The 25,444-nt window shown below is 43.4% G+C and overlaps 1 protein-coding gene across 9 annotated transcripts; it reads right to left on the bottom strand.

Annotated features, from left to right (window-relative positions):
* GOLM2 (golgi membrane protein 2) lies at window positions 1-25,328 on the bottom strand. Of its 9 annotated transcripts, XR_012831223.1 has the most exons (11): window positions 25,002-25,328; window positions 18,347-18,401; window positions 17,251-17,353; window positions 16,053-16,143; window positions 14,998-15,145; window positions 14,034-14,114; window positions 13,576-13,674; window positions 12,025-12,198; window positions 6,120-6,287; window positions 678-1,734; window positions 259-296 (listed from the first exon to the last, which is right to left on the bottom strand). XR_012831223.1 is itself a non-coding variant. In XM_075714730.1 (10 exons), exons 1-10 carry the CDS (start codon window positions 25,326-25,328, stop codon window positions 1,661-1,663), a joined length of 1,320 nt encoding a protein of 439 aa, XP_075570845.1. In that variant the 3' UTR covers window positions 255-1,660. The 9 variants fall into 9 exon arrangements, 8 of the variants coding, with proteins under 8 accessions (XP_075570851.1, XP_075570845.1, XP_075570846.1 ...); XM_075714730.1 differs by having other exon boundaries at window positions 255-1,734; XM_075714731.1 differs by having other exon boundaries at window positions 255-1,734; window positions 14,998-15,142.
* Window positions 25,329-25,444: the final 116 nt, after the last annotated feature.

Below are 25,444 nucleotides of genomic sequence, written 5' to 3'. Positions count from 1 at the left end.
TTTAATTTATTAGAACCCATAAATGTTGCTTTCATTAGAAGAATCGAGTTAACACCTAATTCAGGGTGAAATTACATTTTAAGACAAACAAAAACCTGCAGTGCTTAAATACAGTATTTACTGAAGACTGCTATTCTTAGAATCCTGGTACAAGTTCATACTTACTGTGTGGTATTAGTACGGCATCTAATTCTGAGCAGGTTCAGCATTTTATTTTCAACTGAAAGTACATCACGCCATGCAAAGGGCTATTCCCCCCATCTGCCTCCCAGAAGTATGGAATGAAGAGATCAAGCCTTAAAGAAACAAAAAAACCTCAATATGCAGCACCAGAATCTGACATTTTTATTTCTTGTACATTTAAGACCGATTGGTAGACGATCGCTGTAGCAAAAAAAAAAAAAAAATAAATTTGTATGACCATTGCCAATTTATTTAAAAGGGTTCACTGAATTGGCATTGAGCAAACCGTAACTGTTACTTCAAATTGGAACCTGAGTACAGAGATAAAGTACAATCACCCATGTCATAGGCCCTATAATTTCTTTTCACAGTAGCCCTTTTGGAGAAGCAGGTTGGGTTAATAACCTTAACTTTCACTACTGTAGATGAACAGAATCGTTTCCATAAAATTCAGAAAGTGCTTAAACACAGAATACAAAAAGTATCTAACTTACAAATCTTCCGCTCTAGAAAATCAAAACGTGGAACATGGCAGATGTGGAGAGATCCGTATCAAAGTATTAAATTGTAAATTAACTCGAGGGACTGCGACGCGGGGTGGACGCTCTCGAGACAGCGACGCAGCGCCTGCGGCGCATTTGCCCAGGGTGGGGGTCGCTCCTTCCCTTCAGGTTCCTACAGAGCTGACGTAGGCACGTCTGCGTCTCACCGAGACGCTTGCTCTCTTTAACACAAACACAAAGATTTCCTACAAGCTGTGCTGAATTATTTATATTACCTTTTAAAATAAGCTAGTAGTTACACAACTTCTTCAGGACACGTCAAATTATGGCAATTCTAGTATCACCGATTTCCAGCTCTAGCTAGAAGATTTGGCCACGGTATACGAGAATTAAAGTGGTACTTGCTTCCCAAGACTGTCCTAGCCTTTCCTCAGCTACATTAAAGGAAGGAGCGTATTTTAAACATTCAGTTTTCATTCCCAACTGATAGCGCACCTGCAAAATACAAACCCACAGCACACGCGAGAAAAGCAGAAGTGTTTTTGCTCATACAGGTGTTACTGTAGAAAAGGAGTCCTTTGGCTGTACATCGTTTCCACAGTGTATTTGTTACATGAGATACAAACTGTACAAGTTCTCCAGTTTACAAAGTTTTCTAAATTGCAGAAACAATTCAGCTCGTATTTATAATACCGGTTTTAAGTGTCAAGATTATTACAGATAAGGTACAGTCTAAGTAATTGGCTCAATGTAACAACAAAAATGTAGTTTTAATACAATTTGCAATAGTACAACTATGTACATATGTACAGAACCGCTTCCTTCCATTACTTCGCTGACTTTGAGCATACGCATCGCTTTTAATTATCCGCCTCCTTTAAAGTAAGAAACACCGAAGTAAAAATGGTTCAGTTTTGCAGCACTTCAAGTTCCTCAGTGGCAATCTCATCCACATTTTCTGCTTAATTCCAGCCTTAAAGAACACCGTCACTGAAGCGTGGCTTGCCGTAATCAACCAGGTCGTTTTGTAGATCTCTTTCTTCATCATCTGCAATTAAAATATCCAGATCAAACCTGATGTGATACTACTGAAAGAAACCCATTTAGAGAGCCCTTCCCAGAACACGCTGCTGATGCAACAGCCACACTGGATTGGCCTCTGGTTACGGGAATGAAGTCAGCGGGGAAAACACGGAGAACGCAAATGGGCCTGCGATTGCAAGTCCGGCTGTCAGCACTCAGGGAGTTGTCCCTCGTGAAGACCTGGGACTTCACACTATTTAATATCCTTGCCTTTATTGCAACCGCGTTTCAGAGGTTGATTGACTTAAGAGATTGTAGAACTAGTTAAACTTACTACTGTCATTTGAGAATCTTCCTTTAAAGGTTTCAAACCTTCCCACTAAAACTCAACTGCAAAGTCAACCACTTCAGAAAGTTGCATTGATATTTTTTAAGCCATTCTAGAGCTAATACATTCTAAGATTTTACGAAGGTCGGGTACCTCATGGGACGAGCACAGAGAAGTCACCATCACCCCCTCCAGACTAAGGTAATACTTTTTCCACCTGCTTCTCAGATGTAAATGATCCCTTCCACACAAACGTGGCACCGCACGTTTTTCAGCGATGGGATTTTTACTAACGCTGGAGCTGACTTTGCTGTCAATGTTTTTATGTGCTGCTATCTCATCTCTCAGACTTGACGGTAGAATTTCATCGGAGAGGCTTTTAAAAACGTCAAAGGCAGCTCTCAACCTTTTCGAACCTCTTGCCAAGGGAAATCCCTGTTCTCTCAGCACTGCTGAAGAATCAACAACACGTTTTTCACTGCTACTCTTCACAACTGAAGCAAACCCAGCCAGCCAGGCTCCGAGGAGATGAGCGCCCGGCCCACCAGTCAAGACGTCTACTCTGGAACCGTGGAACAGCCGCACGCTCAGCCAGGACAGGCAGCAGGAGCCGGGCGCAGGGCAGGGGCGGTGCGCGGCCCCGCAGCCAAGGCAAAGGGGCCTCTTCGGACCCACCACGTCTTTCCCAGCTGCGTTCGGTTCGTCTTTAACAATGGATTTACACCTTTGTCCTTCACTGGAAGAATGAAGATGTTTCATCTTGTCGTTCAGATCCAGAATGACTGTCTCTCTCTGCCACTCTGTCCTACTTCTTGACTTCTACCCCTTGGGTTTTGGTTTTTGAGCCTCATGAAAAATCGTAAAATTAAAAAAACCCTAGTGCATCCTCAGTATAAGCACTTACTGTAGCACACACAAAAAAAATCCATTAAGAAAATGTACATTCAGTATTTTTTTCAGGTGATGTTTTAAATTATAATACTCTGCATTCTACCTGCCGCAGTTCAGATCTCTCCCCCGCGGTCCCCAGCCTTCTTCCCTCAATAAATGAAACTGCAGTTTGTTGCAACTAATAAGCTCTTGCTGCGTTTCAAAGCTGTGTTCCTTTATATTCAGGAAAGATGCTTGCTCACAGGAACAGAAAACAAAGTTTAAGTTTACTAAGTCTTTTACTTGATGCTAAGCTGTCTGAGGCTCTTCAACACCTTTCCAACAATTATTGATCAGCCTGCACACGCGGTAGGTGCCCGGTGGCAACCTCCTCCCAACAGCAAAAGGCTGAAGCTTGTCAGTTCAGTAAGAAACTGCTAATACAGCATGTGGATATCACTTGATTCATATAATCCTCCGCCATCCAGCCACCACAAAAACATATTTTCTACAGCAGAAGCCAACAACTTTTAAACACCACCTTGCATTTCGAGCAGGTGGACTGAAAAGAAGGAATGCCAGGTTGGATACTGACACTCCCAGGAGCGTATCTCCCGAATTTGAGTATTGTCCTCCGATAATTTCAGTCTAAGGCCCACGCATTTCTAGTGGCAACAGAAAAATGTTTAATTAAATTGCTTTGTTTGCACATGCCACATGCTTTGTCCTAGAGCCTGATGCAAAACCATGTGATGTTTTTCTAATAGTTTTTAGACAGAAATTAATGTTGTTTTTCCTCCCTAAACAATTATAACCACTCTCTCTCCAAACGCCCACAATTCTACCCTCTCCTACCCTGCAAACAGATCAGTGTAAGGACAAAAGCAGGTGCTTTTTCTGAAACGCGACTTCTGGCAGTCCCACCTGCCATGCTGTACGGCTTGTATCTCAAATCAAGTCACCAAGTTATTAGGAAACAACAGAACAAAGGGCTCGGAAAATTAAGTCTGAGGTAGCAGCGTATACTGCTCAGGCTATTCTTCATGAAAAAGCTTCCAGAAGTCACTCTTTAATCTTTACTACCAGATATTAAATCCATTATGCCTATACAGAGGGGTTGATCAGGAAAAAAAGATTTTCACCGAGTCCAAATTTAAAGCCACCAGAGCAGTGAACTGGCAGGTACCACATCTAAATGGGAAGCAGTTTTATGAGGCCACTTCAGTTAGAGCTCTTATTTTTTCAAATCTCCCTCGCATAGCAGGCTACATAAGCAGAATCTCTACAGTTTTTAACAATTTTCCACCACTTACTACTCTGCCATAGCCAGCCTCTCGTACGTGCACGCAGCAGTGTGTTCGGGTTACTGCTAACGGCTTGCAGCGTACACGGTGTTGCCTCTTGCTGCCCAAAGCCGTTAGTTTCCCTGCGAAGGCCGCCATAGCAATCTCTTCGTGCCGAGGAGCAAACCGGCACGGGGGCCCGAGGTGCAGCCCGAGCTGCCTGCGGCAGGAGCGCGGTGCCGCGTCCCTGCGCCGCTCGGGCGGCCGACCTCCTCCCGCAGCCCCGCTCGGCAGCGCAACGGCTGCGGGGAAAAGCGAGCCCAAAGGCGGGGTGAGGCAAGCGGTGGGAGGTGGCACAGATCCAGTAACAGTTCTGTGGCCTTGGTTAAAAGGTCAAGAATTGTATTCCGAAGTCCAGTCAAGGAGCTATCGTGGTGAGGAGTCAGGCATCAGCCGCTGCTTACCAAGGGGAACTGAACTAAAAAACATGAAAAACCCAACCCATGCAACTGCTTCAATTTGCAGAGCAGAGCTTAGATGTACGAACGCGCACGATGTGCCGTGCTTTCCTTTTCATTGCAAGATCATCACCCTTGATTGGGTTAGTGTGGCCTTGGTAGTGCAGGTTAATGGTTGGACTGGATGATCTTAAAGGTCTTTTCCAACCTAAACGATTCGATGATTCTATGATCGTTGGAAGCAAGTCTCCTACTTCCACAGCATCGACAGAAGCAGCTGCATACGCTTTTGTGCCTCCATTTAGAAGCTAGCTTGTACAACCAAACTGCAACCCAATTAATAACCCATCCAGGGGAACAGACATTAGCAATCCAGAGTGACTAAAATCCGCTGCTATGGTTTTGAGCAAGTGTAACAAACCGGGCCACATCTTCTGGAGCAGCAGCAGAGTGTTCATTTTTATCAGTAAGTTAATTAATTGCCCAGGGTTCTGATTCGTACTTTTCTTTTGCTTGTTCATGAGTTTCAAACTACCAGCCAAAAAAATGCTTACACTGCATAGTTAGATGCATGCCCACAGAAATCAGTTGCTTTTTATCAGCTTTTTCCATTAATTATGCTTGGATACTAATTAAATACATGTCTGAAAAACTACCAGCTAAAAAACTTGCATTATGAGGACCAAAATCAGTGTGCCCGTAGAACTTAAATCATGGCTGGTTTCCCATCCCTGCCCCATCTTTATTTTGCACTTTCCTTACTTGGAAATACTATGTATTTTTAGGCAAACATTCTCACCCTACAGACATGCAAGCCTTTCACAAAAACATTACCAAACAACTAGATGGAGAATGGCAGACAGCGTGGCAGGGACAGGGCAGACAAGCAATGGAGAGGCGATGCACCGAGACGCATGCAGAACAGGAGGTGGTGAACATGCATGCGCAGGTATTAGGCTAGCGCCAGATTAACGAGCTTCGGGGTTTGGTTAGCAAGGAAAACCAGGAGCCTGTTGAATCTGTGTACAACGCACGGAAGTGGCACTTGGAACTGCGAGCTGGGACCTCATTGCAGACCACCTCGCGGCAGGCGTGACAAAAGCCGCAGTCAAAACCACCTACGCTTCTGTCTTTGAAAACCGCTTTAGTCATGTCAGACTACATCCCAACCAGCTAGCTACCAGATTTGGTGTTTTAGACAAAACCATTTCTGAAATTTGAAGTGTCTTAATTTTCCTAGCAGAAACTGTATGCACGATTGAAATAAGGTATCGGCATCCTCTCACCGAGAACTGCGGTAACATTGCTTTCAAACGGAAAGCAAGTCCGAATTTTAAAGATTGCCTAAAGTTAGTTTATTCTGTATGAGAAATTTTTGATCAGCTAATAATAGTGAGGCTTTACACAAATTCAACAAGTAAACTCGGCGTGGATTTTATTACAATGGGATGGAGATAAGGCCCAAGCTCACCTTGGACGTCTTCTTCTCCACCATCACCATCCTCTTCCTCATTGTAAGCCAGCTCAGCCTGTTTGTCTGCCTCATACTCACCCACGTTCCCATCATCCCCATTATAATCTGCCAGTTTAGAACCCTGCTGCGGATCAACAGGGGATTCATTCTCATCAAAGAATCGGCCTGTGAAGTAGGCAAAGGATTAAGTCAGAAGCAGAGAGGAAAGAATTAGGAAGATTCTAAACGAAAGCAGACCGCAGGTTAAGACAGTTGGGTTTTTGTAGCAGTTTCGGCTGGAGGAGAAGGGGGGTAGAAGGGAGAGGGCTTGGGCAGGGGGAGAACAACCAGGCTTGGGCAACACCTCCGTGCACAAAGGATGTACGTGGTCATTCAGCATTTGGATCTGGTGAAATCTGGCGGTTACAAGCGTCACTCTTCGGAGAAAAGAGCTAGAGTAAGCACCCAAACAAAAAGCTCCATCTTTGGTTACCTACAAACACCAATACAAGTTTTCTTCAAATGCTGAAGAGCATACAGTGCAAGTTTTTGTACCTCGACTGACATTTTTCCACACACAGAGCAATATATTGCTGACTTTGTAACTGGTAATGTCTGCAGAGCATGTACCATACCGTCAAGCGTAAAAATCTAGCAGAGATCTGCCTTGCATCTCTGAACTGATTTTTTTTAACTACCTAATTAATTGGCTTTACACTCTGCTTTCCTATTAAGCTTTAACAGTTTTCAAAATGTTCCAAATCCAGTATTTTTGTCTCCCAGCAAAGAATTAAGAATAGTTCCAGATACTGAAACAATGCACGAGAAAAACAAGAATTAGCTGGAACTATGAAGCGACGAGACAGTCGGGCAAGCACACAATGAGAGATTAACGGCACAACGTCAAGTTCAGAGCTGGTGGTTAATGGGATACAAGGAGATCCGTTCAAGTCCAACGCAGTTCAGTCTGCTTGCCCGTTGCTTAAAGAACGCAACACTGAGTCTGCAGAGGATACAAGTCTGGAGGGATTATGCATAAATGAAAAAAATAGGATTAAAGTGCGATACAATCTTTACAGACTGGAAATGGACCGAGAAAAAAGTCTGCCAAGACAGATGTTAAGTGATTCGCAGTGGAAGCAATTAAGCGGAGAAGTAAAACTGAAGAATACGATTTCAACATTAGGATTAAAAAGGAGGTTGGGTTACAATGAACAGATGTAAAAATGAAAATATTTCTTAAAACAATGGAAAACTGTCATGTGTGGCAGTATATAAAAATCAGGACAAAGAGTAACAGTGCTTATCTGGGTGGGGAAGAAAAGCAGAAGAATCACATCTAGTGCAGCGCAAACGTACAGGAATGGAAGTTTCGGTTATTCTCATAAAATAAGCAGAAACTATGATCTGTTTAGAAGTCAGAAGTTTAATAGCTTACTCATTCTCTATTCACCTCTAATGGAGTAATCCTTGCTATTATCGTTTGTATTTTTGGACACAGCATTATATATGGAAATCAGACAGAACTGTACAATTCGCACATGTCAAATACAAAACAAGCTACGGAAAGACAACTGAATGCACTTAACTTACAGAAGAAACGAGCCTGTAGCTATGCCAGACATACTGGGACACCCAAGTACCAAATACATTTCAGCTGACAGAAGGAAAGGTTAAAATAGTAGAAAGATCCCAGGAAACCCAGCAAGCCCATACAGGCCCATGAGCTGGAGCGCGCAGGAGCAGCCCGGCATACAGCACGGCCCTGGTGAGCTCGGATTCTGGCACAGCTTTGGGATGCTGCTACTCTTCCCCTGCAGGTGCTCTGTCCTGCGCTGAGCGTTTGGTATTTTAGCTCAAGCTGCTTCAAATCAAGGGAGGAAAGGCCAAGCCCCTGAGCACACACAAACCCCCCCAGCAGTCGTTTGGGCTAGGTGGTCTTGGCAGCACCTCCCCTGCCTGTGCGTGCGGAGTCAGGCATGCAAAAGATTTAGGCAGCAGATGACTTCTCGCACAACACCAGGAGACCATCGATACTCTAACACAAGGCACGTGTAAGGGTCTTGGGATGCCAAGACTTCAGGCAAACACCACAACAGGAGTCGCTGGTTGCTGGAGCCAGTAACGCACCAATTGCTTTCTGAAACAGTCAGACAAGATCTGGAATCTTGACGGCATTGTGCATCTTTCAAATCACTCCAAATGTTGAGTCAGTGTCTGTAATGCAGGCATGACACGGGCTGACCATCTGAGGCGCAGCGGAACGCGTTATGAGGCACAAGAGGTTAGTGACAGCACGGGATGCCCCATAAGGATAGCACCGATGCTAAAATCCGCCGGAAACATTTGCTGAAATGAATTCTGAAGACACACGTGGGGTATTACTCCAAGCTGGACCCTTACACACATGCCACTCGGAGCAGCTGTCCACACACTCATCGCTAAGGACCTACTTAGAGGACAACTCTAAACAGCAGCACAGACCAGAGGTTTGCTGCACCCATTTTTTTTTTCCCAGGGTGCCAGCTAAGAGCACAAACGGTGAATGTTGCTACAGTCGCTTTCAGATTCTGCTTCTTTTGAAATGGAACAGCCGCAACGTGCCCATCTCTGTACCTAGCACCAAAGTCACTTTTTAAATCTATGCCACCAAAATAAAAAAGAAAAACATCTTTTGCGAAGAAGTTCTCCAATTCTGAAGTGGGACAGATACAACAGACGCCCTGACCAATGATGGTTACTCATCTCATCCATGGGCAGATGCACAGCACACTTTGAAGCTCTCAGTAACCAAAACCCCGGCCAGGGAATTGTCTACAGCGAAAGCTGTGTGCCAGAGCCAGGCTCCTCTAGGCCAGAGGCATGAATTTCTCACCGATGGACCTTTCGGAACACCCACGGCTGACCAATCAGGAAATAAATCTTCTACAAACCTGGATTAGCTATTTCCAAACGTGACAGAGAAATTCCCTCCCTCACTGCATCATTACAATGTAAGTTACTCCAAATATGAAGGAGCAGAGAAAAAAGGAAAAGACTAATCCATGACGACTGCTGACTCCTGGGTACCCACTCACAGCCTGCAATGGATGCATTCCACTCGCTGCTCCTGCCGACAAAGCTACCCCTGCCCAGCACTTAATCCATTACCAGGGAAGACAGCCAATCCATTAAAAACCCCAACAACTGAAATGCAAGGCGCCGTCATTTCAGCTGTAGTCGCTCAGCCAGACAAGTGCAGGGCCTTCAAGAAACTCCTCTGATAGTCTAAAGAGTCTTGCACATCTCAGGATACAGAGCAGAAGAAAAGCTTGGGCAGGTTGCATGCCAATTTTGAATACACCTATCCCCACTTCATCAGAAAGTTGATGAAAGAAAGATCTGTGAGTGATATTAAAATGACTGAAGCCGTCCCTAAAGATCTGTTTCTAAAAAAACGCCAGTAAATTGATGTCCATTTCCTACCTCTTCAACCCTGGTCTTTTTAGAGCTTCCACCCCTACTGAACGCCATTTAATTTTTTTTTTCTTCTCTCGCCTGAATTCCTTCCAGCTTCCCATCATCTCTCTTTGATATTTAAAGCCAGAGGATGGCCTCACAGGCACTAGGTGAAACAGAGTTAGTTACTCCATCTTATTATTTGGCATTCCTATTAACACATCCCAGAAGAAAAACCTCACTTCAAACATTTGTTAGTGACCAACAGCCACTGCTGACCACACTGTTTGACTGAACTGCTGGCTTGATGTTTGTCGCTTACTCTGTGCATGTAATCCTCTGTTCTTAATTGCAGACTACTCTTATGCTGCTGAAACCACGTCGCGTACATTGGTTATCATCCAGCACTCAACATACCGAACAGGGCCAAGTGAGGGTGCATCTCTGTAAACCTCACAGAAGCTTTTCAAAGAAAACTGTTAGCGATACCTGCGCGTGGAATATTCTTTTCTTAAAGTTGTGCACCCACCAAATAGCAATTTATTCCTGACCAGGTCTCCATTAATTTGCCTACAACAAAGTCACATTCCTGTTTTACTGCTTTCGTTCCTTTGAATTTGTGATTTTCAGATCATATCCCTTCGACACAATCTGTTCTTGAAAAACCCATGTTAACCACTCATCGTGTTATATTCAAACCGATTGAGGATTTGCTCAGTTACCTTTCCAGGTACCAAAGCTAGGCTGCTGGGTCTCTGGAACTCCTCAAACCCTCTTTCCGTTCACTTTTTAAAGACGTGTCTCCTCGCGCTGTGATGGTACCTCTCTCAAAGTTGCTAGCGGTTCAGGAACCATTTTGGGTAGCTGCTTAAACCTCCGGCTAAGGCTGGCGCTAGCCACAGGCTTTAGCTTCTGACCGCTGGGGGCTACAGCGGGGCGGGGGGAGAAGAGAGCAGGCGGCGAGCTCCACGCCCCGGCATGCCACCACGCACCCTGCAGCTGTCTGCTAGCAAATCTGTGTGCTCACAGGCCCCGTTTTAATTTGACCTCTGCTTCAGAATAGCAACTAAACCAAGAATAAATGGAATATTAAACTTATTTTTTCTGTTATTCAAGGAATATTAATTAAGAGATTGCTACAAGTTAACATTTTTTCCTGCAATTTCTCTAAGCTAGAGAAGTGGCAGTCAAGTTCTAGACCATGAAAAGGAACTGCAGCAACTTCGCTCTAACAAAGGTAATGCCCCAAACTAAAACTTTTATGACAAAAATGAATTCATAGTTTCCTGTTCCTGACAGTGACCCTAGCTTTCAGAATTCTTATCATGAATTAGTTTTGGTGATCCATGAATTTATTTCAACAAAATTGCTATTTCTATACCACTGTTTATCCGATCCACAGAATTAACACAGGTTTCTGGTACGAGGCTATAGAATCCTTCTTTCCTCCCAATTTTCCTGACTCTGAAAATGGCTTCTCTGATGTAATAACCTGTCAACTTGGAGTACAGACAGATTTTAATCATAGAAACCAAAGCCTAAGTGAAAGCTACTTAGCTGCGAGTACAAAGAAATTTGAAGTTGAATTTATAAAAGCTATATAATAAGAAAACTCTTAATTTGGATAAAAAACAAGAGGAGATGTTTCAGCACTATGTTTTTTCTTCCAGATGCCCCTTCCCCACCCAAATGCTACACAATTGGAATTAGTCCTCTAAAAATATCTAGGTTAAGGTGTCCCTAGTCAGCATACTCTATACCATACTCAGGAGTATAGTATCTCCACTGATACCATAAGAAACTTGTTTCAATATGCTGTTCCTATAGGAAGACGCTAAATCGAATGCTGTAGGCGTGATACTCTCCCAGTGTTACGGCATCAGCTGCAAGGTAGAGACGCATCCCAACACCCGCAGTGCACAGGCAGCCGTACGTGCACTTGCCAGCTCTTACCTGCTGTCTGCCCACTGAGGCTCGGCAGCATTGCCACCACACAACACACACACACGGCCGGCTCCTGTCCGAAGGCTGCTTCCTTCAGCAGACGTGGAAGAGAAGGGTTCTGGAAAACCTCCTCTCACAGAAGAACAAGCTTCTGGCCAATACACATATAGCACTGCAAAGACCCCCTATGTAGGGCAGAATTCTTCTGATATTGCCCAAAACGTCATATTTAAGTCAAGTAATACAGTGTGAATGTAACTAACTCAGTATCATGCATGTATCAGAAGTCTTGACTTAATCTATTTAAACGTGTAGTAATTTCCAAAAGCATTTTAAATTTCTTGTAATGAGTGAATATATATGAAAGATAACACATTAAGACTATCTTTTACACAGAAACATACTACATTTCATTTCAGGCTTACTCTTAGAAGGCCACCCGCTGTAACGGTGCACTGTATTTTCCAGACAGGCACTATTACAGATAGAAAATGAAGAGATTTTCTTAATATATTGAAGTATACGATATTGCCCAACTTACTTTGCTTCATCTTCTGCAAGTCACTAACTCTGCTCTTTGGAATTTTTATATGGTCTGTCTCAATTTTGTGTTCTTCCTGATTTTCTGTATTTTCTTCAAAATTTAAGTGCTGGAGAGAATTTGGAGGTATCTGCTTCACAGTATCAGCATTTCCATCGTCGTCACTGTGCAAACCTAGAGAATGAGGAAGCGTGTGTGGTTTTCACATGGTTCCAGAAGGCAGCTATAATATTACTGCAAAAGGTAATTCATCACATTTTAACACGTAATCAATCCTAAGTTGTTACCTTCTCCGCTGATTTTCTGTATGTACTTAAGTGCTCGATGAAGCCCAGAACAATAATACGTTTATGGTTTTTTTTTTTAATCCTCCTGCTGATTCTGCTTTTCAAATGTACTAAGCATCATTTATTGCTTCAAGAGCTATGATCAGAGGAGAAGGTTGCAGGAGGTCACACAAGTTATGCTAAAAATAATAAGCAGAATCACAGGACTACATAACCAAGGAATACAGAAAACCCTGGTCCCCTGGAAATTCACATCAACCAACTTTCCATTTGCTATCTTTTATATTTTTTGTCATTAATAAAAGTCAAAATGAAGGACTACCTCAGAACAACAAAAAGAAACAAACTATTTAAAAGATTTGACATTTGGAAATAATAAACTTTAAATGTGCATACAGGCTTTAAGCTCACTAAGTCTGATATTCTAATCTGCTTACACATCCACTGCAAAAGGAAAGAAATGAAGAAATACTTCTGTTGCCGTTTTTCAAAAGAACCAATAACAGATATAAACAAGCTGTCTGGTCATGTCACAAATACATATTGAGCACGTTATATTTAATGGTTTTTAGCAGGACAGCATCTGAACATTACACCTGCAGTGCAGATATAACCTAACGTTCTCTTTGACATTAAAGCCAAGTGACTTGATCCACGAGCACTAAATTTATTTTCTACGGATTTGTGCCCTTTCTAACTGCAATTCTTCTAAACCCCTTCACTGCAGCACTTTGAGTTCTCTCGTGTCCTAAACCTCCCCCCCATCATCCTCAAGCGAGCTGTTCACAGAAACAGGGGGACACTGAGCACGTGATAGTACCGCTGCTTAATCTCTAACTGCCCACCAACAGATCAACAATCAACTCCTGGTGATATGCTGCAGCCCGAATTAGTACCCCTAAGGAAGAGTACTAACTTCAATTACTCTCCTCTGTCCAAGTGGAGAAATCTTGAAGCACGTACCTTTGAAACTTTTAACTGTCAAATTTGGCTGAAGTTGGTCAAAAGGCTCAGAAATTACTGGGTGTGTGGGGGACAAGAAGAGGTCGTACAACCAGCAACCTCGGTGCCTCGGGAGGCCAGACTAAGAACACACTCAACCTTGTATCCTGCAGAAATTGGTCTTCATTTTTCTTTTTGGAACCACATCAAACGTGAAAAAGGGGCTGGCCACGTACATCTAGCATTCACCGTATAGTAGCAGATATTAAACGTTAAGTCTCCTACAAAATGTTGACTTGTCACCCACTAGTAAGAATGTTACCTGGTGCCAGATTTGGAGCATGGGGCTGTTCAGTTGGAAGATTGATAACAGGTTGATGACCTTCACTTTTAGGAGCTGAAATCAGTGGCTTCTTTAAAGCTAAAATAAAATAAATAGACAAAAATATTAACATGAAACTAACAGACACTACATACCAAGTCTTCCTCTAACAATGCTGTGAACTTTTTTGCTGTTATTGTTTTCTTGTTTTTAAACTGTAGATGAAAACATAAAATACAAGATTTCAGGGCATGGGGGACAGTATCAGAAGCATTCGGTTTTTAGAATTCAAACCTCTAAAGCACAGTAAAAATTATCAGATTTTACACCCCACTTGAGTTTTATTACCATAGACAGATTTTTAAACTTTGCATTCACTACGGAACACACGGTATTCAGACAGAATATATACGCCACCAAGAACCCAAATGTAAAAGTATGCGAATATTTCTCCTCACCAGTGGGAGTATCTTCAGCTTTAGCAGGGTCGTTATCTTCTATTTCAGGCATGCCTGCATCTCCTCCTGGTTTCATTTTCTCTGTAAGACAAGAATAGGATATTCTGCCTTATGAACCTTTAAGTTTGAACAGTGAACTTCCCTCTGTAGAAGGCTGTAAGACCAGAAGAAAAGTCCTTTATCCACAGAACACGTCCCATATTGATAATTGCAACTACAACACTCCTTATATTGTACCGTCAAGGTCACTGAAGACTGCTTTGGAGCAGTGCTCCCAAAGTCAGTGCAATCCTCAGAAAAGGATGGGAAACAGATGCACTGCTCTTGGTAGCAGAGTAAGAAAAGCCTGCTGCGAGAAGCTGGCCAGAACAGCCACGGAACTGATACAAAAAGGTGCTGATTCAGCAGCACAGAAGTAGAAACAAAGGGAACCCATCTGCCTTTCGGAGAGGCCCACAGGGAGGAAACAATGGCCATAGTTACTCACTGAGCGCCTCCTGTACGGCTCCTGATAACCAAAGGTCCCCACTGCTCCTGCTGACTTACCCAGCTAGAGACTTCTCACAGCGGTTCCGACGCTCCTCGCCTCCAGCCACCTTCTCTGTGTGGATTCCAGCTCTCCACCAACATGCCCCTTCCCTCACGCACCCCAAGACACATCTCACAGGGACCGGAGGCAACCCCCAGTTCGCAACTGGCCACGTGAGGAAGGAGGTGCCAAACGAACCAACAAAGTGAACACAGAACTGTGCAAGAAACTACTTTCATAAAGGGATCCAAAGGACACGCCAATCTCTGGATACCTATAAACTCTAACTTAGTACAATCACATGCAGCAGGTCAAGTTATCCGAGCCAAATAATTCATTGTTCTACTTCAGAGAAATGCACAATTCTGTACGACAGCAAAGGATACAACACAACTGGCCCATTATCTATCAGAAATGACAAAAAAGAGGAAATACCTTTGCCGTTTACAACACGATCTGAAGGTTGTTCATTCTTTACTGTATTTTTAGCTTCTGCCTCTGGAACAGTCTTAGATATTGCCTGGTTGTCGTTATTTGGATTTACTTCAGTGTCTTTACTGGACTGAATTTTTTGTGTGGCCTGCTAGAACAAATTCATAAGGAACCAATATTAAGCACATCCCTGAAAATTACAAAACAAACCCCCTCAAATTCAAGATTACTTTGGGTAAGCAAAATCGCATTTATGAATTAGATGATCACCAAAGCAAAAAACAGCAGAAGTCCTCTATATACAAACCTGAACCCTGAGCGTAGGAGATGAGAGTATAGATACATAACTGAACAGAAAATGTAAAATACAGCATGGCTGTATATTTATATTGGCATATGCAGGTCTTTAGTATAATGCCAACAAGTGAAGGCCTTAAGCCTCATGTCAGAGACTTGGAAACAATTCTAGATTTTAAGAAAGATCCAACTGAAATCCACTTCAAGTCTGCCTTATTATTTGAAATGTGTGTAAACAGAGACAAAATAAGGAAATGAAATTTTAAGAAAAGCAGGTTATTTCATCTGTTTGTAGGAGAGGCCCATACTCTACTGGCAGCTTGCACCATGTAATTACACCCTTGATACCATTCTAATACCATTGTTATTTGCATCACATTAGCACCTCGAGGCCTCAGCAGAGATCAGGTTCCCCTTTGCAATAACCTATATAAGGTTCTAAGAATATAGATCCTACCCTGGAGAGCTATAAAGTAATATCCATTTTACAGAGAAGAAACCAAAATCCTTAGCAATGATGTCGTGTAGGCAGGCTGTAACAGAGCAAAGAATTAAGCCTGATCTTCAAGGCTCAGTTCACTGACGGAGCAGAACAGGCAGATGTTCTTATACTAATGCCCATTTAGGGCTGCTCAGGACGATATTTAACGAAAAGTTAGGAGAGAAATGTCCAAGGCCTCCGTATGTCTGAAATTCTGAGTCAAACAAACAGCAGACTTCGGGCTCCTCTAATTCAACAAAGAAACTTAGCCACGCGTTACCTTTTGTTCCCGCACAACTTGGTCCATTAATTTCTTTATGCTTTCTTCATGTTGCAGTCTCATTTCCTTGATCTGCTGCCCACACTGCAGACTTGATTAGAAACACATTATTAGTTATATTTCATTTGTGGTATCTGCTCTCCCATAAATAAAATAGGGGGAAAAATATGAAGTGGCACAAAAAGCCAAACCTGAGATATAATTAGAATAGTCTGTCCAAAAAGCCTTGTCCTGGAATGTGTATGGAGTGGAAATGGACTGAATACAGAAAGAAAGCAGAACTGGAAAAAATAGGGACAGAGCAGAAAAACAGTAAAATAAACAGAATGGCCTTGAACATATTTCCTCCAAAACCTGGAAAGCAACCGAAGAGTCAAGCTTCACACTTAATCTGTCATCAGCATATATTAATTCCACTAGGAAAGCAGTATATCTCCCATGGCTGTCAACACAGAAGATGCACAACTACTACTATCCGCTACTGCTACCAACACAAATAAGATCTGAATGACAGTGTGTGTGTGATTCTGTGTGACAGAATGACAGCTGAGTGTCCCGACTTCTCGAACAAGCCACACAGAGATCAACCCAATTCAACAAAAGCCACAAATACTCACAGCACACAGAGTAAAGACCATTTTTGTGTGTGTGAAAGTTTCAAACATTTTCTCGAGTGTTCATCTCCCTCATTCCTCAAAGCTTCAGAAGTAGCTGTTCTCCCTGCTTCTCCATCATAAAATTAAAGGCTGAGGTCAACTTGAAATTTCAATCTACACAATGCTTTCAACTTCAGTTGAAAAAAAATAAAATTACACTTTTAGAAAGACAGCAATTAACAACCCTGGCAGCTTACAGAACTGTCTCAATTAAACTCTTCCAAGTATTTATTAACTAAGATCTCTATGTTATAAAAAATGCATTGACTTAAAATTGTCCAGCGCTGAACAATTCCAGTACGTCAGATTTTTCTTAGATCAGGTCTCACCTTGGGGGGGGGGGGGGGGGGGGAGGAGTAGAACACCACAAAAAAAATAGAACTTTAAAATCAAACAACTAGCTAAGTCAAAGCTACATCACCAAGTGAGTACACTCAAGTTTCAGGATTAGCAGAAATAGGATTAATTTGCACTTTTTAATAAATGCAGACTTCCATTACACATACACAAACCTACAGTTACTAACATTCTTGAAGACATACCTATCATATTCCAATCTCTTTGTAAGGTAAGTATTGTTCTTCTTGTACTCGTGAAGCTGATCTTCCTGGCGAATGAATTCCTGACGTAATTCTGCTAGTTGTTCTAGACAAAAAAGTAAAAATCAACATGAATATAGAAATATAAGAAAAAAAACACCCCATAGCAGATACAACTTTCAATATTGCTATATAAGTTAAAAATTATGTTATTTCTTCTAGATATACTTTAAAGATTCTTAAACTAGCTTGGAAAAGATGCCAATTTACTCATGCATGCCAGATGTCACTAGGAATGATAAACAGTGCTTCTGACATTATGCCAAAACCCCTAACTTTTTCTTTATCTTTTCACTCAGAAGACTTACATAACGCTACTTCACCTATCTGTTGGAAATCTCCTTAACTTCCTGTTATTCTGAGTAGCACTAAATTACTACTAGGGTACTTCAGGCACAACGGCCAAATATTCTTCCTCTGCAGTAACTGTACAAAAGAAGGTACCTTCACACTATCCATAAAACCAATACGTATTTCCTGTCTTCACAATTGTTCTAGAAGTCCTTCTCCCTGCTCCTCAGGCTACAAATAATTGTTAAGCTTCCTACTATTCCAAGTTGCAACTACACAGATAGAGGCAGAAACGCTAAGTATGTTGTCTGCAGGTACGTTCAAATTCTGGCTTTAGCCGTTCCAGGTCACACTGCCACCCGTACAGTCAGATTACAGGCACTGTAATCATGTCTGTATACAACAGCCTTAAAAGAGGTTTTCTGGACCTTTTCTAACCCAGCATAAGTATCACAACGTTGCCGATCCAAACTATACTAAACTGTGTATCTGAAAATGATTCTAATATCTTGGAAGTAAGCAGTGCCAGAATACATGTTATTTCTGCAGACAGTGGAGCAAAGTCTATGAGAGCCAACCCTACGCTTATCCAGACTAGGTCATAAACAATTATAATGGAATTTCACGTTATGCGATGTTCCAGCATCGCTTGATACTTCATTTAGAATGTATTCTGCGGTACCTAGGCAGTTAAAAAATACACAACCTCACAGTCTGCCAAATCGCCGTTCAGCCATAAATTCCTTACCCTTTAAACGATGTATGTCTGCCATTTGATATGATATGTTGTTCTGCAGCTTAATCTGAAAGGAAGAAACGGTTATATAAATATAGGCAACCTGTGGGTTAGGGAGGGTTTAGACTGCAAACTCAGGTGTGTTGGTTTTCACTGTGAAGACAAGTACATGAAGGATTATCAGAATGACGTATACAAAGTTCTTGTAAATGTAAGTAATGTGTACTTAGTTATCTGTAAGCGATATCACCAACCTAAAAACTGTATTTAGGCTTTGCTAACAAAAAAATTTCCAGAACATATTTCTATCAAAAAAGTAGATCCCGTCAGGACTCAAATAAACACACTGCATTCCGATACTGCAGGAGGAGATGGTGAATTTCCAATGTCAAAGTATAAAGGTATAAAAATAAACACGCAGCATCATTAGCAAAACCAGTTTTTACCTAATGTATATTTAAAGTAATTTTTTTATGTGATGCTACCTAATATTCATAACACACGTTTTATTTTTCAAAGAGAACCTGATACCAGCAGACTTCCGCAACAGCTTTTAATTTGGTATTTTTAGTAAGGAAGAAATAGCAGTTACAATAAATAAGAAATGCACCTACACAAAGTCATTAACTGAAGATGCTTTGTCTTGTTCTTACGTAAAGACTATCTATATAAGACAAAAAATAGCAGAAGTTAAGAGAAAGATGCACATGTGGAACATACTGAGAAAGGATGGAAAAAATCCATGACCGTCATCAGGCAACACCGATTCTGTAATTAGTTTGGTTATAGTCTCACGACTGGCACGAACAGTAACTCTAGAAGGGGTGCTGGAAGAGGGTTGTCGTTCCTGGGTTACAAGCTCAGAGTTACCAAAATGCAGGCTCTCGGAATACCAAAATGAAGTACAAGCACACCTACTCTGGCGCGGGGCAGACGCCGCACAGGCTATTTCGATTCCCACACAGATTCTGAGGCTCAGTCTCTGAGTCAGTTACCTACATTTCCTGCCAAAACAAACAAAAAAGACATATGCCCTTACTTTAAAACTTCCTCCACCCACCTCCACCTTCCTTTCTATCAAATTATTCATTTCTTTAAAAACATTTCACGGAATGTTTTTGTTTTAAAAAGAGGCACTCAAACTCCAGCCTGTCTGATTCGATTTGTCCCATATGGGTTGAGGCAGGCGTTTATAACTTTAGGAACTACGGCCATACAAGAACTGCTGAAATCGTGATTTTCTGCAGAACACGGCGTACACGGAGGCACGCATCCAACGGCTCCAGTCACATAGTAGAGGCTCCTTATGAAACGGAGTGCTCCAGCGAGAGGTTCGTTTGTGCCAGGCTGCAGCATCCCGGCTCATCCCGAGCAGCAGCGCGCGCACGGGCAGCGCTGGCAGCAAACCCTGCCCCGTGGCAGAGCGCGAGAGCCAAGAGGGTTTCGGGAGCGTCGAGAGGCTCCCGCTGCCGGGGGAACGCCCAGCCACCTCACAAGGCTTTTCCCAAAAAAAGAAAGAATGGCAAATGATGCAATCTTTTGGTAACCCGAGCCCCTGACCACGTTGCTCTCAATGACCACACAAAATACAAGCACCCAGCAGGGACACTTCAGGAGCCTTCTCCAAATGTTAGAGCATTTGAGAGCAGGTTACACACGCGCTCTGCCCACCAACACGTGTATAAGGCACCCTAGGTACAGGACGCACAAAGAACGCTCAATTAAATGAAAGCCTGTGTTGGACTTCCCGTGCTTTATTTCAAAAGCACGAGTAACCCCCGTGGTGGGGACTTCGGGCAGAAGTGCAATGCAAAAGCAACAGCCAAGCCTTTCTGTTCCAACAGGCGCCCGTCTTGCCAGCTCGCCATCGAACGGACACCAGGACAGGGGAACAGATACAAAAAGAGCGATTTGTTGAGCATGAACGGAGAAGTCTCTTTCCCTATTTTGCAAAGCCACTGGCAATAATGACCAGATTTTTTTCCTGTCTTCCACTCTAAACGCAGTTGTTTCCCAGAACCCAATAAATCTACAAACAAAGGAGATCCTGGGAAGTAGTGGGTTCTGTTTTCAAACCTTCATCTATCAGGATTCATCACACAGAAAGCCTTCCCACTGGCTTCCTTCTGCTCATCCTACAGACGTTCGACTTGTAATGGGCTGGGGGAGGGCTGCCTGTCTGTAACAGGAGCTCGGTTTGAAGACAGCATTGCTTTTATCACACAATCTTTCATTTTGGCAATCTTGAGTTTCAGAGGAAAGTGACAGAATTTATATCCAAAACAGCTCAGCTGACAGCAAATGTCCCTCATCTGAGGCATAGAAAGGGAAGAAGCTTTTTTTATGATTCATGGGATCTGTTCTACCCACACATGCAAAAAAACACGCTCCACAAACCATGGCGCAAGTCCAGTTCTTTCTGAGCTGTGTCTTCCTTGAGTCTAGACCTATCTGTACTGTTGATATTTCTCAGTAGCTTCTCAGATCCTTTCCAAAGCAGTTGGGATGTATAAAAGAAAACCTCTGTAGCCCAATGAGCTCTGCACAGGGAAAAAAAACATCAAAAACCCTATGCATGCTGGAGCTATGCACATGCAAGGCAACCTTCCAGTGCTGTCTGAACTGTTAACAGTCTTGTCATATAATGAAAGGCACTGTAAGGAAAAAATGTTATAAACATGCCGGAGCTTAGCTCTACATATGGCAGGACAGAGCACAGGTGGTATTGCTCCCTGATGAAATTAGTGGTAAACTGTAAACATCCGCCCATATTTCCCTGTGAGTCATTTCTTTACCTAGCAAGAACACCCTCCAAATTGCCCGTCGAAGCAGCACAAGCAGGCGTCCGTACTCCTCTGGGCAGCTTCACGAGCCTGGGCATTCCCAATGCATTGCGCCGGAAGAGCACAGGAAAGCTGTTTGAAAGTCTGCTTGCACAAGGGTCTGTATGCCACAACTCCGTGATCCTTCTACTACTGACAACTGTCTTTTTCAGAATAAGCAGCATTGTCATCAAGCAATTAGTACAGCGTCAGCGATGACATCGTGATCATCAGGAACACGCAGTAAGATTGGAAGATGCACTCAACATCACTGCTGTAAAGCTACAGCTTTGCAAACGGAGGAGCTAGCAAGGCATTTCGGCAACAAACATAACCAGCTGCTCCCAAGGATGGTTTACTAACAGTTTCATCCCGTGAAGCACGGTTTCTAGGCACCAGCTAAGGGGCAAGGCTGCATTACACACCTGGCACGGCCAGCAATAGCTTTGGGATGAGAAAGGCGCGCTCCTGAGAGCTGCAACAGCAAACACAGAGCTACGAACCCCTACACGCTGGATGGCTGCCATTTGGAAGCTCTCCACCACAAATTCCTGCCATTCAATCATTTTACTGAGCTTATTGCAAAGGGATGTGCAAAGTTATGAAAAAAAAAGTATCCTCATGGTATGCTGCAAAAAAAGCGTGAAATACTCGGGAAACTAATGCTAACTCTGCATGCATCGCCTCCCCAAACACTGGGGCAACCACTAGCCCTGTTTGCCTCCCAAGAGGAGCTCCAAAGGAGAACTCCTCTGGCTTGTTCCAAGGTCCAGCAGACCATCACGAGCTCACCAAGATGAGCACAGGGTGACAGGAGAATTCCCAAGAACTCAGGCTTTTTCTTTTCTTTTTTTAACCACAAGACACTAGGTCACGCTACTACGTTGCTTGTAAGAGCAAACAATGCTCTGGTGCAGTGTGACCACGCACGCCGGGGGAGGGAGGAGAGGCAAGGGTTTGGGCTTGACTTTAGGTATCACTGAGCTAGGAGGAAGCTGTCTGCAGAAATTCAAATTGTCTCAACACTGGGAAATGCACACCTGCTTTACATGACCACAAGGCAAAGAATCTCTTATGAAGACAAAGGAGCATAAAGCAGAATTGACACTATGAGAAACACCAGAGTAGCATCTTTCAAATTAGTTTCCTATGAAATTAGCCTAGATCTGTTGCAATCACTTGATACCCTGGGAATTACCAGTATTGGTGTTTTATTACAGCTCCTGAATTTCACAAATGGACTAAGATCATTGGTAAAACCAAATTTGTTCAAAGAACATCCTGGCCAAATTCTATTTTGAGAGGAAAAAAAAAAAATTATGAGTCAAGCCTTTTTTGGTAAGACACTTTACGACTACTCCTCACTTTTTTGTAACATACCTTTATTGTCTAAAATAGAGCTTTATTCTCTACTCTCTAAAGTACAGTCACTTAAAGTTCTTTTTTTTTTTTTTAAGAAAAAAATTGCCACTAAGAATATGACAGTGGCTCACATGGGAGGAAAAGAGAAAAGGACGGTGACTGGTTATGGATAAAACATACTGCTATTCTTGCCTCAAGGCACATCGAACATTTTGAGCACAAGTAAAGAGGAGAGGATATTCAAAAGCTCCTAGCTCACATGACCTTAAATGGCAGCTTCTGGAACAAAGAATGAAGATACAGGGCATGCACTGCAGTTTGCATACAATTAACAATAAAATTAACTTGTGAGCTTTACTAGTCACATTTCTCTTGCTCCCCTCCTGCTCCGCCCTGCGAGGTGCCAAACTCCGAGAGCACTCAAAGCCCAGCCAGATTTACAGAGAGCAACAAAGCAGTCAGCAGGGAGGTGCAGCTCGACAGCACCTCAGTTTGCATCATGTGCATCAAAGTGGGCTCTGGCTTCCAGTAACCCCTGCTAGACACCCTGACTTAGCCTTGCGTTTTGCCTCCTGGTGTCCTGCAGTAAAACGCTACAGATTTCCAAAAAATACAAGTTTCTTGTACGAAAAGCAAGGCCTGCCACACAGCCCAGTGACTGACAGCTTACCTGAATACCAGCAGTGGAGTTTCCCACCTGTCAGTCAAGTTACAGCAATGCATGAAACGAGTTCATTGCCCTGTGAACACAGGCTAAGTAACGGGAACACAAAATCAACCTCATCTACATAAAGAGCAGCCACACGGCAAATACCCACCTACATTACTTCCCTTGAATACTCTTAGCCACCTCCCCGACAGCCTGCAGCTCGGAGGCAGTTTCAGTGCATTTATCAAGCTTCAGCAGACTTCCTCCATCAATCTGTCTGCTCTAGCCATGAACTCCTGTTATTTTACGATCCTCAACAGCCTGAGAAGGGAGTTCCAGCTCAGTGCCCTGACTGACCACCTCCTGTGTTTTCAAGCTACCACCATCTTTGGATGCTTGCTTTTACTGAAGAGGGCAATGAACAACTACACCTATTTGCCCTCTATTTGCATGTAAAAGTTCTATTAAAAAAAAACCAAAACAAAAAACCCAGCAGTTTAGAAAACTACTAGTTTTTTGTCTTTTACAAGGGGAAGCATCTTTGTTAAAACCTAACTGCTCCAAGTTCAGCTTCTCTTACTCATCAGACTTAACTATTTTGATATTTGTATAGAATACTTATTTATAAATTAAACTAGGTTTTACATTGTCACAATACTTTTAGTAACAATGGTGTTAGTGCATTTATTTCTAGTGGAGAGCACCGGTATCCACCATTACATATCTAATCACGCTTTTTATTCCAATCTCAGAAAAAAATTAAAAATTTTTAAAAACATGGTTGCTGAACACACAAATGGCTTCATTTTAATGGTTCGGTAGGAAAGAAACACAGCTTTAATACAAACTTAATCAGTTTGAAGGAGTCTAATTCTGTAATAAGACATGTACGTCTTCAGATTTTTCTGTGACAATTAAATGCACTTTCTTATACTGCTCATCAAATGTGCGATATGAAAGGGCCAGGAAAACAGACTCAGCCAGTAATAAGCCCGAATGTGATATTTCCATAAATCCTACTGTGATAAAGTGTCCAATTAGCAGAATTATAAACTGCATGCAAACAGGGTACACGCTACTGTACACAACTGAGAAAAAAAAAAAAAAACCCAACTTGTCTGCTTAACTCCTCCGTAAAGAGTTGTCTGTGATGATTATGAAAGCGGAACAGCGAAAGCTGATGCATTCACTCATTTTCCCTTCCACAACAAAAGAAATCCCCAAGCCACCTCCACATAAAAGGGCAAGCTGAATTTTGTATTAGCTTGTCTCTTCGCAGCTAATGAAAACGACACGTTATGCCAGCAGCAAATTTTTTTTTTCCCCCCCCGAGTATATGCCGGCTGCATAAGAACCAGACCCTGATGTGCCAGGCATTTTGAGAGGGGCAAGCTCAGGCTGCTACACCTGAACACTGCATTTGTTTCATTTTCCTTGAGGCCAAACAAACTGTAGTTTTAAGGCTGCGTAAAGCTTTTTGACTGATCACGAAAGATCAAACAATCTCAGCAGAGGAAGAAAGCTGAAAAAGAAAAAAAAAAACATTTTACAGCCAGCCACCTGGGAAAGAGTGAGCTCTGCGTGTTTTCATTGTTAGCACAGACGCTGCCTTTGCCGGACATTTTCAGCTCTTTCCAGGGACGCATTCAGAAAGCCGAGCGTGCTGCCAATGTCCCGAGAGCAAGCACAGCCAAGGCTCCGGAGCCCAGCGCCTCCGGGGGGTTATCTCACCCCTGGGCACCCCGGCCGTCACCCGGCGAGCAGGGACGGTGCCCCCCGGGCAGGGCCACCCCGCAGGGCGCCGGGGACCCTCCCGCCGCACGCCCCGCTTTACCTTGCTGTCCTCGCACTTCTTCACCTGGCCGTCCCGGGCCTGCAGCTGGCTGCTGAGGTGGCTGTAGTCGGCCTCCTTCTGCTCCAGCTGCTTCTTGTGCGAGTCGACCTTGCCCATCAGGTCCGAGTTCCTCTTCTCCAGGCGGCCCCGGGCCACCTCGGTGCGCTTGGCCTGGCTCTGCAGCTCCGCCAGCTCCTCCTGCAGCAGGGCCTGGCGGGACGAGGCGTTCCAGCAGTTGAAGGCGAGGATGGCGATCACCACCAGCAGCGCCACGAAGACGAGGGAAGGCAGCCGGCCGCCCCTCCGGTTGGCCCCGAAGCCCACCATGGGGGAGGCCGCCGGGCGGGGGCTTCACCCGCTCACCGCCTCCGCCCGCGCCTGAGAGGGGAGAAGCAGGGACGAGGGGAAGGCGGCTCAGGGGGCCGGAGGGCGGGCGGAGGCGC

This window comes from Pelecanus crispus, chromosome 7, assembly GCF_030463565.1.
Source record: "Pelecanus crispus isolate bPelCri1 chromosome 7, bPelCri1.pri, whole genome shotgun sequence".
In the NCBI taxonomy this organism is placed as follows: Eukaryota; Metazoa; Chordata; class Aves; order Pelecaniformes; family Pelecanidae; genus Pelecanus; species Pelecanus crispus.
Note: the sequence above shows the minus strand (reverse complement) of the source record. Positions and strands in the feature narration are given on the sequence as shown.

What these genes read in the sequence shown, in the direction of transcription:
- GOLM2 (XM_075714730.1), bottom strand. Translation starts at nt 25,328, where the DNA reads ATGGTGGGCTTCGGGGCCAACCGGAGGGGCGGCCGGCTGCCTTCCCTC. An exon ending in AAGTTGTGCGGGAACAAAAG is followed by an intron (nt 15,146 to 16,052) that starts GTAACGCGTGGC and finishes AATTTGTTCTAG; the next exon opens with CAGGCCACACAAAAAATTCA. An exon ending in TCGTGTTGTAAACGGCAAAG is followed by an intron (nt 14,115 to 14,997) that starts GTATTTCCTCTT and finishes CTTGTCTTACAG; the next exon opens with AGAAAATGAAACCAGGAGGA.